The sequence below is a fragment of the Babylonia areolata genome, chromosome 21, assembly GCF_041734735.1.
Source record: "Babylonia areolata isolate BAREFJ2019XMU chromosome 21, ASM4173473v1, whole genome shotgun sequence".
NCBI lineage: Eukaryota > Metazoa > Mollusca > Gastropoda > Neogastropoda > Buccinidae > Babylonia > Babylonia areolata.
Genome location: NC_134896.1, coordinates 5,803,564 through 5,819,898, shown reverse-complemented (window position 1 = coordinate 5,819,898; position 16,335 = coordinate 5,803,564). Strand labels below are relative to the sequence as shown.

Here is a 16,335-nt window from a genome sequence, read left to right as displayed (position 1 = left end):
TAGAGAAAGTTTCAGACAGACAGAGAAAGAGAGAGAGAGAGAGACAGACAGACAGACAGACAGACAGACAGACAGACAGAGACAGAGAGACAGAGAGACAGAGAAAGATTCCGCAACAACACAAAAACAAAGAATATCTGTTTAAACATCACCAGCCCCGCGACACCAGCCAGGCAATATAGTAATGACATCAATCTTTTTACCTCATAACATTTTACATTAAAATATTAGTGCGCCAATATCCAAACCAGTCCTCCGTTATACCTCAGTTTTCTGCCTCTGCTCGATTAATTCCCTTTAAAATGTCGCCACGGAAGAGGATTCATATCGGAGGAGGAAGGGAGAAAGGTGAAAGAGTTGGGTGGGGGGAGGGGTGGGGACGGTGGAGGCTCAGCTGCTGTCACTTTAAAAAAAAAGAATCTCTCTCTCTCTCTGTGTGTCACTAGCTGACAGACAGGACGTGTTTTATTTTCGATAAGCTTTCTTTTGGCTTTCTTTCTTTCGTTTCCTTGTTGTTGTTTTTTCTTTTTCCTTCAAAATATTCTTCAGTAACACACAGCTCATTTACGGATCCTTTTCATCCTAAGGCTTTTTGTCTAAACAACTGTGTATACTTTTGTTGTCGCCTTTTTTTCAATTCCTTTCAGCATGCATCCTTTATATATATCTATCTATCTATCTATATATATATATATATATATATATATATATATAATTTCTTTCTATTGTTCTTACTTTATGAATTGCATTGTCGGTTCCGCAATTGTTTTCTCTGAAAACCCTTCCCCCTTTTTGGCTCACTAGTGTAAGCAAAGGGAGTCTATGTTTTAACCCAGGGTTCTGTGTGTGTGTGCGTGCGTGTGAGTGCATGTGTGTGTGTGTGTGTGTGTGTGTGTGTGTGTGTGTGTGTGTGTGTGTGTGGCCGTGGTAAACTTTAACATTGCCATTTTTTCTGGAAATACTTTGTCTGCCAGTGCCAAATTTGACTCAAACATAGTATAAAAAAAATCTTCACAGTCATACCAATAACAGGTTGTAAGTCTCCTGAATCAAGCCATTTTTCCGAATCATTAACGGTTTATTTTATTCGGAAATCCGAAAATTCTAAAAACCGCTTCCCACTGAGTTAGGCCAACTGGAAGGTAGGTTTTAATCGAAGACGTGACCTCGTTTTTCTTGTTCACAATAAAAAGGAAAGAAATACAAATTCTGGACAGAACACATAGTGATGGTCAAGAACACAGATCTTTATTGTATCTTTCCTGCAATATTTTGTGTGTGTTTCCCCCTTTGATTATTTAATGCAAGCTTGTGATGATGTACCATGTAACATAATTATGTATTGCTGGTGATGATGTACCATGTGACATAATTATGTATTACTTGTGATGAAAAAGGGAAAAAAGACGTCACGAGCGTAATGAAATGTATTACTTAAGGAACGGACAAAAGAACGAGCTTTTTGGGGGGAGGTCAAAAAGAAAAAAACCCAGGGAAGATAGAATTTGATGTTATAATTTAGTCAGAGAAAGATTTGTGAACACCTCATCACTTTCTGGATTATGCCCCAAACTGCCATAAAAAATATCCACAGAATCAGTCGGAATTCACAGTTAAAAATTGTAAACCATGCGAGTTAATACCCTTGAATTGATGAAACGAAAAAATTTCCAGTCTTGACTTTTCTCAAAATGAAGTCCTTTTCACTTCATACGACGTTTAGAAGTACTTGTACTTGGCTCTACATGTTATTAGTTTAACAAAATACTCAATTTTCATATCAACTTTAAAACTATAAAACTAGGATGAACATAAAAGAGAAATTGAATCGACCGTGTCGTACTACATTCCCGGCGGGTGTAACTAAACTTGTACATCTATCTAGATCTAGAGAAAACGGCTAAATGTTGCAGTGTGATTGCGGCGATAGCCACGTCTCCTTTACCGCGGACTTAAAAAGAATTTTTTTTTTATTGCCCTTAAAGATTTTTTGAATGCCCAAGATACACCAGAATAATATGATTTAAACAGCGTTCTCACTGCGAATACCGCAATTGATTTATCGCCATTTAAAAAAGTATGTTCAAATATTAAATTTTAGAACGTCAGTTAAGGAGCCACGACAGTGTAATGGGTAAGACAGTTTCTTGTCACCCGAACACGCGGGGTTCGAATCTGGTTAGGACTTTTTTTTCTTTTTTTTTAACCCGAAGCTTTATAATAACAAATACAGAACACATTTTAACGATTAGATTTTTTTTTAAATTTTAAGTGTATCACAAGTGAGTGCTGAAGGCCTTGCCTCTCTTGTTCTTTTGTGTGTTCATTCTAGTTAATTCAGTGTCCACTTAAGAATATTTATATGCAGTAAACACGTCGATGGTGTTGTTAGTATCGCTGTAAGTGATCTGTCCAGAATCTGTGTTTCTTTCCTTTTAATTGTGAACAAGAAACCAGAGGTCATGTCGTCTTCGAACACAACCCACCTTCTAGTTGGCCAAACTCAGTGGAGAGTAGTTTTAAGATTTTTCGGTTTTCGGAACACATCTCAACGAAATAACCCGTTAATGATTCGTGAATACTAAGCATCCGGGAAACTTACAACCTGTTATTGGTATGACAGTGAAGATTTTTCATACTATGTTTAAGCCAATTTTGGTATTGGCAGACAAAGTATTTCCAGAGAAAATGGCAGTGTTAAAGTTTACCACGGACACACAGACACAATCGAACATCGGGTTAAAACATAGACTCACGTTGTTCACACAAGTGATTCCAAAATCATAAATAAATGATAAGTAAAGGGCAAACATAGGAGAATCAAATATCATTGTCCACATCCTCTCACCGGCACTCTGCACACAGAAACCCATTTCCGGAAGAATCACAACATACCCATATGTTTCCACCACCACCTCTCTCTCTTTCTCTCTCTCTCATGGGGTCCAGTCAGTACAAGGGAACGATTCAACAATTGCCTAAGGGATTCGGGCCTTCAAAACACATTGCAGGCCACCGATTTTGACAGCAGCAATCACGTGAGTTGCATATTTCATTTCGTCCAATCAGACACGGCCACATGGACTTCTGCAGCGAGAAGGCGAGAATATGACCTTGGCCACTAGCTGTTTGGGGTTGTGGATTTGTTATTCGGTTGACCGGTTTGTTTGTGTGCGGCCCCTTGAGTATTTCTATGGAACTTGTGGAAAACAACACAACAACGAGTTCTGTCATGTTTTCTCTACGCACGCACGATACAACTGTAAACTTTTTTTTTCTTTTTTTTTAATCAATGATTTCTGACAGAATCGGTCTGGCGTTGGATCCAGCGTTCACCAGTGATCAGGGTTCGAGGCCCCCGTATCAGCATGGTCTCTGCGGAAGAAACCTTCATGGTTCAACGGAGAGGAAGGCGGTTGCAGCACAGCACTGTGGAGTGCTGAGGGCAGGATGAGGCACATAGGACGTCCTGGCCATCCACTGCATCCGTTTCCATCTCCAGTCGTCTTGACCTCGTCTTGCCACTGGATACAGACGGTCTCGGACAAGAGAGTGAGGTCGACGGTGCGCAACTCCTCCTCACCATAAACAAAGTCATCGCGCAAGTCATCAGTCATCCAAATCCTGTGAGGCCAACAGAATCGCTGCAGCAGAGCAACGCAGACAGGCCAGGAAAAGCAGGGCCAGCAAGTCCCCGACAGCCACCACCATCCCCTGTCCACACTGCGTCAGAACCTTCCGGGCGCGAATTGGCCTGACCAGTCATCTGCGCACCCACAGAGCCCAACCCACCCACCCACAGGATGACTAGCTGGTCCTCGTCGATCCCGACGGACGAACCACCATCAGCATGGCGCTGTGTCCTTGGGGAAAGGCACTTTCCTCTGCTTTCCTCACTCCCCCCAGGGACGGTTAAGACGGCGGAAGGAGAACAGTGGGCCCCGTCTTCCCATGCCGAGCCCTGGACAAAGTGGATAAGCTATTCACTGCCCCGATGGCTGTCCAAAGGCTATGATGGGACCTTCAGCTTACAGTCTAAACCTAATCATTTCTGATGTCAGGTGGATGGGGCTTGGTGCTGTGTCCATAGTTTCAGTTTCAGTTTCAGTAGCTCAAGGAGGCGTCACTGCGTTCGGACAAAACCATATACGCTACACCACATCTGCCAAGCAGATGCCTGACCAGCAGCGTAACCCAACGCGCTTAGTCAGGCCTTGAGAAAAAAAAAGAAAGAAAAAAGGTGAATAAATAATAGATAAGCTTACATAAATAAATAAATAAAAATTATAATATAGAAAAAGGTACTACTACTACTACTACTACTACTACTAATAATAATAAATAATATATAAAAATAAATAAATAAATAAATAAATGTGTCCATAGACAGTGGTCAATGTGATGGCAAGATCCCTTGTGCGTTAATCAGAGCGACAGAAAGTTTTCCGCCAGTCACAAAACGAACGAACGAAAACACAACCACTTTCCACCCCCACCCCCTTTTTACAGACGCGCAATCGCCTCTCCTCCCCCCCCCCCCCCCCCCCCCCACCCCCAAACCCTGTTCCACTGCCCCTCAACAGAGCAGGGTGACGCTTCTGACAGCCGTAATCACGTGGAATTGCATAATTCATCACATGCAATCAGTCCAAAGCCGCGAGTGACGTCCGCGCGATGACAATGGCAGACAAAAACATCCAAGTCTTTGAGGACTTTGTGGCTAATTGTTTGGGTTGCACATTATGTATTTGTCGTTTGCGTGTTTATTTCTTCGGCAGCTGACTGTTCGGGTATTTATGGGCGAGGGGGAAGGGGGTGGAAAGGGGGAGGCAGATGCCTTCCCCCCCCCCCCCCCTCCCAATTTATCCCTATTCCTGGCTGTCATAATTGCGCACGTTTTAGTGTCTTTTCTTTATATCGTGCATAGTGAATATTTGATGCCATGACCAATACATGAATATAGGCACACGAAAACCATTCTGGACACAAACTTTCTTAAAAACGGTATCACGAAATGTTGTCATCACGATTATTATTTTTTTGACGTGCAGAAGTAAGCAGGGGGGAATTCATGTTACTATTGACAAGCCCGCGTGTTGTTCGGCATGGTGACATGAAGTTTTACAGAGAAAAGACCCATGTTTTGGAATGTCTGCTTGATATCATTCCAGCCACGCCCCCCCCGCCCCCCCCCCCCCCCCCCCCCCCCCCCCCTCCATCCTCGCCCTTTTTTGTAAAAAAAAAAAAAAAAAAGGGGGAAGAAAAAAATAATTAAAAAAAAAAATCTGATTGAAAGGTTAGTGAGAGGGCCAGGAAATTAGACGTTTCTCATTTCCTCTCTCTCTGTTTCTTCTTCTCCCTCTCCTTGTCCTCTTCCTTCCCATTCCCCCTGTCTCCTGTCTCTCTTTTTTTTTCATTCATTTTCCTTCTCCTTTTTTTTTTTGCCCTCTCTTCGCCTTCTCTTTGTCTCTCTCTCTCTCTCTCTCTCTCTCCACTCTCTCGTCTTCCTGTGTGTGTGTGACAGAGAGAATGTGTGAGAGAGAGAGAGAGATAGAGAGAGAGAGAGAGTGACTGTGCGTGCGTGCGTGCGTGTGAGTGTTTGTGTGTGTGTGTGTGTGTGTGTGTGTGTGTGTGTGTGTGTGTGTGACATACAGAGAGTGAGTGAGTGAGTGAGTGAGTGTGTGTGTGTGTGTGTGTGTGTGTGTGTGTGTGTGTGTGTGTGTGTGTGTGTGTGTGACAAAGAGAGAGAAAATGAAGGAATGAATGAATGGAAACGGAAGCGAGTAACACACACACACACACTAACATAAACACACACACACACACACACACACACACACACTAACATAAACACACACACACACACCAAGGGCAAAACAACAACAAAACCCAAGCAGAGAGAGAAAGAGAGAGAGAGAGAGAGAGTGCGCGCGCGCGCGCGCGCGCGTGTGTGTGTGTGTGTGTGTTTTCTTTGTCTTTTCCTTTTGAGTGTGAGTGCTAACTTGTGATGTGATGATCATGATTTATCTCCTTTATTTTGTTTTGCATTCTCTTCCCGTTGGTTTTTTTTGTTGGTGTTGTTGTTGTTTTTGCCTATCGCTTTTTTTTTTCTCTCCTCCCTTTTCTGTTTTTTCCCCTGTTCTTTCGCTTCATCTTTTGTTGTTGTTTTCAACCTAGTCTTTTATTTTTTGTGTGTGTCCATTTCTTCTCTCTTTCTTGCTTGCTGTTTTCCATTCGTTTTCCTTCCCTCCTCTCCTCCGTCTTCCTTCTTTCAGTGTTCACTTTGTGTTCACTTCATCCATCCCGACCTTAGATTTTTTTTTTTTTTTTTTAACCTTTCTCTCAGCCCCTGTTTCTGGTTTTTCGTGGTTTTGTTCTCGTCATTGACATAACTGTTCCTGTCACACAGTGATTCTTGTTAATCCCACAATGTTTTGTTTTCCCCCTTTTTGACTCACTTGTGTAAACAAAGTGAGTCTATGTTTTAACCCGGTGTTCGGTTGTCTCTGTGTGTGTGTGTGTGTGTGTGTGTGTGTGTGTGTGTGTGTGTGTGTGTGTGTGTGTGTGTGTGTGTGTGTGTGTGTGTGTCTGTGGTAAACTATAACATTGACATTTTCTCTGCAAATACTTTGTCAGTTGACACCAAATTAGGCATAAAAATAGGAAAAAAAGTTCAGTTTTTTCCAGTCATCTTGTTTAAAAAAAAATATTGCACCTCTGGGATGGGCACACACACACACACACACACACACACACACACACACAAATGAAGCCTAATTATATGCAAACTGCATTTACTGTCATATTTATATTTTTTGTATTCTCTAAACTTGGCACTTTGATCTGATATTCTGACACAACAACAAGAGCAGTCATTATTATCATTTTATTGTTCAAACAGGAACTTCTTTTGCTAAGCATGGAAGTTTTATTTATTTTGCAAACGTTTTGGTGCAGATAGTAAAAAAGGGAAATTACTCTGTAATTAATGCTAAGGGACTTAATTTGCTTTAAACTGATCTTTCCCATCTTAAATATTACATTCTGAAATTATACTCAATACATAAAAAGCTTAGATTTTTTTTTTTTTTAAGTGTATCACAAGTGAGTGTTGAAGGCCTTGCCTCTCTTGTTTTACGTTTCTCTCAGCCCCTGTTTCTGATTTTTCGTGGTTTTGTTCTCGTCATTGACAGGACGGGCGCAATAGCCGAGTGGTTAAAGCGTTGGACTTTCAATCTGAGGGTCCCGGGTTCGAATCACGGTGACGGCGCCTGGTGGGTAAAGGGTGGAGATTTTTACGATCTCCCAGGTCAACATATGTGCAGACCTGCTAGTGCCTGAACCCCCTTCGTGTGTATATGCAAGCAGAAGATCAAATACGCACGTTAAAGATCCTGTAATCCATGTCAGCGTTCGGCGGGTTATGGAAACAAGAACATATCCAGCATGCACGGAGTATGGCTGCCTACATGGCGGGGTAAAAACGGTCATACACGTAAAAGCCCACTCGTGTGCATACGAGTGAACGCAGAAGAAGAAGAAGAAGTCATTGACATAACTGTCACACAGTGATCCTTCTTCATTCCAAAATGTTTTGTTTTCACCCTTTTTTTCCCCTTGAGCCAAAATATTTGAAGGAGAAAAAAAAGTAGAAAATTTACGGGAACTATAGAATGAACAACTAAGGCAAAGAAAAAAAAAGAAGCAAAATCATAATAACAATAAAAATAATAATGGAAAAATTAGTAATAGTAATCTACAAAGAAAAAGAAGATGATAATGATGAATTAATTCGTTGTCGCTGTTCTTGTGGATCTTTGCCAGGGTAGTATGAGAAAGATTTGCACCAACTGTTTGCTTTTTCTATCTGTCTGTCTGTCTGAAAGATGTCTGTCTGTCTGTCTGTCTCTGCGCCCATTTGCGTTCTATCATAAACTCAAAGGGAGTGGATGTATAACACATTAAATTCAAGAAAAACTACGGCTCTCACCGTTGCGACTACTACAACCACAACCAGACCACTTCTGCACAAATGCGTGCAAACGAGAGAAAAAAACAACAAAACAAAAACAGACACTCCTTTTCACCCACGCAGAGAGACAGAAACAAAGAGAGAGAGAGAGGGGGGGGGGGAAGGGGGGAGGAAGGAGGAGGGAGGGAGGAGAAAAAAAAACCGGGGCGGCTTAAAATACACTTCTGCACAAATGCGTGCACACACAAACACCCGCCCATTCCACCATAAAATGTGTGTGTGTGTGTGTGTGTGTGTGTGTGTGTGTGTGTGTGTGTGTGTGTGTGTCTGTATATATATATATATATATATATATATATATATATGTATATATATATACAGACAGACAGACAGAGAGATTATCTTAGATAAAGATACAGATAGAGAGAGAGGCCGGGAGGGCCGGGGGGGGGGGGGGGGGGGGGGAGAAGAGGAAGCTAAGGGTGGCAGCTTAAAAAAAAAACCCAAAAACAAACTATCACAGACTGTTATCAACAACGATGGTCTGGACTGACGTGGTTTTGACTCCTGGTCACCCTGACATGACCGGAAGCTGTGTCCATAAAGCCGAGGTCTGGCCCCACACAATACCGTCACCACCGCCTCCGGTTAATAACGTTGTGTTGGGAAAGGGAGAGGGGGGGGGGGTGACTGTCTCGTGTCTCTTTGCTCCCCGAAATGAACTGCTCCACAGCTCTGCTCACGCGTCATGTTATTTCCAACCCCAAGGTATTGACCATCACAGAGAGTGAGACCAACAAGAAAGAAAGAAAAAGAAAAACAAAGTGGAGAAAACAAAAAGACATACGCCAACAGACTCGTTGGTCGTTTTCTTTGGGGGGGTGTGGGGGGGAGGGGGGGAGGGGGCTTTAATTGGTTGGACGTAGACCAATCATGAGGGCTGCAACGAGGACCAGGTCAGTCTGACATCCGGTCACTCAGTACGTTCCAATCACCTTCTGAGAGTTTCAAAGATAGATGGACAGTCAGTTCGTCTGGAGACCGTGAAAGAAAACTGAATTGTGGGGATACTGAAGTTCGCGCACTGAGATGACTGATTTCTCGGTCACTCTGTACAGGAATGGAATGCACCCCTCTTTAGACAGCCACAGGACTTCACCCTGCCCCCCACCCCCACCCCCCCATCCCTCCCACCACCTTGCAACGCCAGACAGACCTCCCACCCTGAGAGATACACAGGAGCCAGTTGCATTGCTCGGACGGAAGAGCCTACTATGGTCGTAACCCGCTACTAACTATGTGTCGTATGGAACTGACCGATGACGTAGTTGGGTCAACGTAGGCATTTAGTCACGTGTAACTGTCAAAAAGTTAGAACCAAGCAATGCAACTGGCACCAGGACTCTCTCTCCCACCCACACACTCCCCTCCCCCCGCCCCTCAGCCCCCGATCAACGCAACGTTCACGGAACCGGCAAGGAAGCCTTAACAACTTGACTTTGGGAGTGTCAGCCAGTAAGTCGTCAAACTAACTCCACAGTACAGGAAAGTGCTTAAAGTCTTAACTCCCGAGAGCAAGGTTTCGGTTGCGCATGCGCACTAGAGCCTATCCAGGACTTGTATCCAAATCCAGACGACCTTCCCTACATGGGTCACATGTGGTGGTGAAAGGTTAGTAGATCGTCATATTTCTCTCCGTTTGCATGTTTTACAAACAATGTGGTCGTTTACGGTTGCCAACGTCGAGGGGCTGTCTGCATGCTTTCCAATTCTCACCGGACAGTACCACGTGCTGGTGCTATTTTTATCTGACAGACACGTCTAGCGCAAACACAAACGGCTCTAGCTCCACCCCTTTTCTCTGCATTCAAATTTTGTATTACGTGTAGCTGACACATTTTGTACTTTCCAAAGTCAATTCAGGTCTAGATTGGAAGCTGCTAGGCAAATCTCGCTCTCTGCCATAAATGAAGCCAAACCGTAGCTTTATTAGGCTTTTATTTTGAATAAACCTTCACCGACGTCACAGTGTCAGACTCTGGTGAGAAACTGGCTTGATTCAAATCGCCCGCCATTTATAGTCCGGTTCAGGCTTTAAGCCTTGCCTCTATTGTTTGGGCCACTAGTGTCCGTAGTCCTGAGCCCTCGCTGTTTCTCTCCCAGTCTTTCTCGGTCTTCTGTCTCTCTGTGTCTCCCACACTGGTTGTTATCTGTGGTACTGGTAGCGCTTTAGTCAGTGCTTCCACCTCCTTCCCGCGTGTCAGATCTTTTCTGCTATCGTTAGCTTTCTGCGTACTGCCTTTAAATGTCACAGAGTGAGTGGGCAGTCAACAGTTTATTTTATGTACAGGCAACATAAAAGCACTTATCCACACTGGCATGTCTGAGAACAAACACACACACACACACACACACACACACACACACACACACACACACACACAGGGAGAGCGAGAGAGAGACAGAGACAGAGAGAAATGGTGAGAGACGAAGAAACACACACACACACACAGACGGATAGACAGACAGACGAGAAAGGGAGAGACCAAGAGAGAGAGAGGGGTGGTGGTGGAATATATATATATATATAGAGAGAGAGAGAGACAGACAGACAGACAGACAGACAGACAGACAGACAGACAGACAGAGACTGACAGACAGACGGACAGACAGACAGAGAGACACAGATAGAGAGAGACAGACAGACAAACACAGAGAGGCAGACAGAGTGAGAGAAGGAGAAAGGGAGAGGTACAGACACAGAGAGAGGGAGAGGGGCAGAGGGCGACAGACGAAACTGGAAGGTGGGTGTGGGAGGTGGGGGTAAGAGAAGAACTGTCCTGGTTTGTCAGCAATGACGTCAATGTCTGTGTGTGGGCAGGACAGCCAGGGAAGGAACAGACACGTGAATACCTATCACGTAAAAAGAACTCAACGAAAATATCAAAACCAAACGACTTTGCCGTAAAAAAAAAAAAAAAAAAAGAAAAAAAAAGTAGTGACCTGGTTTGCAAATCCAGCATGCTTCGATGTTTCAACGGTATCCATTTTCTTTGTTGCTCTCACGCACTCTGACTAAAGGAAACCCTTTGATGACTGTCAGTCTAAAGACGGCCAAGTTGTTCCACATAATTATGCTGTTTTTTGTTGTTTTTTTTTATTATCATTATAAATCATACATATATAGAAATCGCCAACAACACTGTCAACACTATTCCTGCCTTCTGTAAATTACATGCCCGAGAATTCTTTCTGTCTCCCCACCCCCTCCCTTCCCCTTTGTTTTCAGCCTTTCTCTCCCCTTTCACGTGAACCCTGCCAGCAGAAACCATGTACATAACAATATCATGACAGTTCTGGAAGCGAGAATCGTAAATCATATCGTGGTCTGCTCCCCACTTCAATGATCATTTTCTTCTTCTTCGTTCGTGGGCTGCAACTCTAATGTTCACTCATATGTATACAAGTGGGCTTTTAAGTGTATGACCGTTTTTACCACGCCATGTAGGCAGCTATACTCCGTTTTCGGGGGTGTGCATGATGGGTATGTTCTTGTTTCCATAACCTACCGAACGTTGACATGGATTACAGGATCATTAACGTGCGTATTTGATCTTCTGCTTGCGTATACACACGAGGAGGGTTCAGGCACTATCACGTTTGGACACATGTTGACCTGGGAGATCAGAAAAATCTCTACCCTTTACCCATCAGGCGCTGTTACCGAGATTCGAACCCGGGACCCTCAGATTGAAGGTCCAATGCTTTAACCCACGCATTCTGATCTCGCCAGCAGCCCTTCATCTGGGAGACCGTGTCTCATGTTTGGTGACAACATGTCGAGACATTGACAGGCACGGCGTCAGTCATGGTTTGTTCAAACTGAACACATCCTCGTATTGTATTGTATTGTATTGTATTGTATTGTATTGTATTGTATTATATTGTATTGCGTTCGTTCGTTTATTTATTCACAGTCTGGTCATAAGATGATGATATTAGACGGAAAATAAATATTATCATTATCATTAGTATTATTATTATTATCATTATTATTACTTCTATCTTCATGATTATCATTATTAATTACAAATCATCATCTCTGAAAATCAATGGCAGGGGAAGAATTTCATTGCATTGTATTGCATTGTATTATATCGCATTGCGTTGCACTGCCCTGCCCTGTATTGTATTGTATTGTATTGTGTTGTATTGTGTTGTATTGTATTGTGTTGTATTACCTTTCATGACAACATAATTCTCTATGTCGAATTCGGTCTCCCTAAGAAGACCGTATCGCTACAGTGCAGCACCACCTGTTTGTCCCTTTGTTTTCTGGCATGCACGCGTATTCATGTTCCGATCAGCGTGGAGTTTTCAACAGACCTTCTCCAGGAACGACCCTTTTTTGTTGCCGTGGGTTCTTCAACGTGCACTAAGTGCATGCTTACATGAAGGGTTGTTAAGCCGAGGGGTGGGTGTGGGGATTAGCTCCCACAGCCTAAAAAGTGCTCCTCATGTGGCAAAGCGCAAAATATAGCCTCTGACAACCAAGTCCAACTCCTGGCCTTCCCGAGTGGTTTAGCTTCTAAACCCGGCAAACCTGTTGTCTACTGATAGGAAAGGGGCGAGGCGGGTCACCGGCGCCATAACCGGTTTCTACGGGTAGATGGAACTCAGCCTGGGACGGCTGTCCATCTAGGAGGACAACTCTGATTTCAAACCCGGGTAGCTGGAACTCGTTAGCCTTGCCAGGCAGTTCAACTAGAAGAAGGACAACTCTGATCCCAAGCGCCAGGAGTAGAGGAGAGCTTCGTCGTGCGCAGACCCTGGTCCATGGCCATGGCCGAACATCCTGTACCCGTGCTCCAGCTATGGGAAAATAGCCGTCGTTCTTCCGACAGCGGGCTTTTGAGCCAGAAGATAGGAGAGGGAAACTCCGATATAACACCTACAGCCCAATGGTTGCCGGGACCGTCTCAGACTACTGAGCCATCTCGTGTCCTCCTTGGGTCTAAAGAGTGGGACTGGTGCGCGCGAGCCGGTCTACACTATAAAGGGTCGTAGCGCAGGCGGGAAGGAAGCCCTGCAGCGATGGAGCAACGGCGAAACGACAGGTGCAGGATGGCACTGGAGTCGCAGTCGGAACTCTGCATGTAGGCGGTCTGGGATATTGGTCGCTAGCTTGTTGAGGGAGACAACAACAGCTTTCGTATGTTCACCCCAGACGACCAAGCAGCCTTTTCTAGGGATAGCCTGCTTGCTCCGAATGGAGACGGGTCTGCAAAAGGGGACCTAAAAAAGCTTGTCTCACCCCCACCCGGTTGGCTAGCCGCGGTCAACGGGCATCTCACATCAGCGGTAAGAAAACAGGGGAAAAATCTGGACGGATAAATCAACGACGGACTTCGCAATGGAAACGGACTATGAACTTGAAAGCGGCATGCTGGAATGTACGGACAATGCAGGACTCAGATGAAAGCGACCGCCCCCGAAGACGTACAGATTTTGTGGCGAGGGAACTGGCAAGGCTGGAAATTGACACAGCAGCACTCAGCGAAGTTCGCTTTGCAGAACAAGGATCACTCGTGCAGCACGGAGCGGGATACACACTCTACTGGTCGGGAAGGGAGAAAGAAGAACGCCGACTCTCAGGGGTTGGTTTCAGGATAAAGAACTCTGTTGCCAGAAAGCTACAATACCTTCCAGTTGGTCATTCACATCGCCTCAGTAGTTTCAGTGGAGAGCAGTCAGTAATTCCAGTGGAGCGCATAGTCAGTAATTCCAGCTGGAGCGCACAGTCAGTAATTCCAGCAGGAGCGCACAGTCAGTAATTCCAGCAGGAGCGCACAGTCAGTAATTCCAGTGGAGCGCATAGTCAGTAATTCCAGTGGAGCGCACAGTCAGTAATTCCAGTGGAGCGCCGTCAGTAATTCCAGCAGGAGCGCACAGTCAGTAATTCCAGTGGAGCGCACAGTCAGTAATTCCAGTGGAGAGCAGTCAGTAATTCCAGTGGAGAGCAGTCAGTAATTCCAGTGGAGAACATAGTCAGTAGTTTCAGTGGAGAGCATAGTCAGTGGAGAGCATAGTCAGTAGTTCCAGTGGAGAGTATAGTCAGTGGAGAGCCGTCAATAATTCCAGTGGAGCGCATAGTCAGTAATTCCAGTGGAGCGCACAGTCAGTAATTCCAGTAGGAGCGCACAGTCAGTAATTCCAGTAGGAGCGCACAGTCAGTAATTCCAGTAGGAGCGCACAGTCAGTAATTCCAGTAGGAGCGCATAGTCAGTAATTCCAGTAGGAGCGCATAGTAATTCCAGTGGAGAGCCGTCAATAATTCCAGTGGAGCGCACAGTCAGTAATTCCAGTAGAGAGCCGTCAATAATTCCAGTGGAGCGCATAGTCAGTAATTTCAGTGGAGCGCACAGTCAGTAATTCCAGTAGGAGCGCACAGTCAGTAATTCCAGTAGGAGCGCATAGTCAGTAATTTCAGTGGAGCGCACAGTCAGTAATTCCAGTAGGAGCACACAGTCAGTAATTCCAGTGGTGAGCTGTCAGTAATTCCAGTAGGAGCACATAGTAATTCCAGTGGAGAGCCGTCAATAATTCCAGTGGCAGTAATTCCAGTGGTGAGCTGTCAGTAATTCCAGTAGGAGCACACAGTCAGCAAGGACAGCGGAACACTCGGAGCTGCGGCCAACAAGACTGGGGACTTGTCGCGAGTCTTTTAGACTGCTTTAATTGCTTCGGGGTGGTCCAGTAATCGGGTTTGTAACGGCCTGGCTTCCAACCAATCGTTTGTTGATTTCAGGAGACGTTTTTAGTGTCTGGGTGTTGATATTGACGGGGAGGGGGAACGGGGGTGCAGGTGCAGGGGCAGGGGCAGGGGGAAGGGGGGCGAGGGGGGTGGGGGGGAAGGGGGAAGGGGGGCGAGGGGGCGTGGGGGGGGGGGGGGGCGGGCGGGAGAAACAAGCCTCAGAAACTCAGAGGGGGAATTATTTTCCGGGTATTGGATTTCCTTTAAGGACAACGGTCGTGCTCTCACCATCATTGCTTCAGTCAGGATCGTGTTGATTTTTATACACTGTTTGGCTGTTGAGCCTCTCTGGGTTCCTTCTTTTCCGTTCGCTCTTTTAAACACACACACACACTCTCTCTCTCTCTCTCTCTCTCTGTGTGTGTGTGTGTGTGTGTGTGTGTGTGTGTGTGTGTGTGTCTGTCTGTCTGTCTGTCTGTCTGTCTGTGATGATTATCACTATCATTAATAGTAGTAGAATTAGAAGTATTTACCAAAAATTATCATTGTTGTGTCGTTATAGCTATTGTTGTTATTGTTGTCACATGGACTGATCGGTAGGCAATGCCTAAAATCTTTATCCTTGAGTGATAATGTTTTCGAATCTTGGAACTTGAATCCCCCACCCCCCTCTCTCTCTTTCCCACTGTAGCCTCCAATAGCCGAAGCGTTGCAGAATGCCAAATGTTGCCACGAGCACTGCAAACTGTCTTTAACTCTTTCCATACAAACGGCGAAAGAGACGACGTTAACAGCGTTTCGCCCCAGTTACCATCATCAAAATATTGCAAGCGGAAGGCTCTTATACTGAAGACGTGAATGTTGACAAAGAATACCACAATTCTGACGACGGAAGCTAAAGGCTGGGTCATTCAGACACCCACTGGACATCCGAGGGGTCTGTGTAGAGGAGAAGAGAGGACTGGCCGTACTGAGTAAGTTAATGACATCGAAGGGGCACTGTACTGGGTTGTGCAGGGAAAGAAAAAAGTGACATTTTCAGATGTTTAACTAGACTGAGTCCTGTAAACCTGGCGATATCAACATCCCATCCCGACAGAGGGACACAATTTCACAAGTATCAGAGACATCCACCACGAATCGGGGGTTCTGCAGATACCAGGACAGTCCTAGGTTACGGCTGTTGCTGCATGCTGAGTGCCTTCTCGGTGGCACAGTTCTTTTAGTTCTTGTTGATGGGGTCTCTGTGTTGGTAACTTTACAGAAGTCAGCGCACGGGACAGCGCAGTCGTGGTGGCGTCATGATACAAATGTACAGCGTTGTGTTGATTAGGACTGGTTTCCTGGTGTGTGATTGGTGTTTGTATTTATCCTGTTTCTACCTTTGCTTGCATTGTTATTATCGTTGAATACAATGTAATAACAATCTCTGTAACGTGAAAATCTGGTAGGTTCATTCTCCATCAATTAACTCTCTCCATACGAACGGCGAAAGAGACGACGTTAACAGCGTTTCACCCCAATGACCACCATCAAAATATTGCAAGCGGAAGGCTCTTATACTGAAGAGGTGAATGTTGACAAAGAATACCACAATTCTGACGACGGA

General features: G+C 44.9%; 1 protein-coding gene across 1 annotated transcript in view; it reads right to left on the bottom strand.

Annotated features, from left to right (window-relative positions):
- The window catches only part of LOC143296237 (UDP-GalNAc:beta-1,3-N-acetylgalactosaminyltransferase 2-like), a 255,139-nt gene extending 251,745 nt beyond the window's left edge, over positions 1-3,394 (bottom strand). The window contains exons 1-2 of the mRNA XM_076608070.1: positions 3,305-3,394; positions 2,849-2,855 (exon numbers count right to left, since the gene is read on the bottom strand). Of these exons, the coding sequence (XP_076464185.1) occupies positions 2,849-2,855; positions 3,305-3,394 (97 nt within the window). The remainder of the gene's footprint in view (positions 1-2,848; positions 2,856-3,304) is intronic.
- Between the last annotated feature and the right edge of the window lie 12,941 nt (positions 3,395-16,335).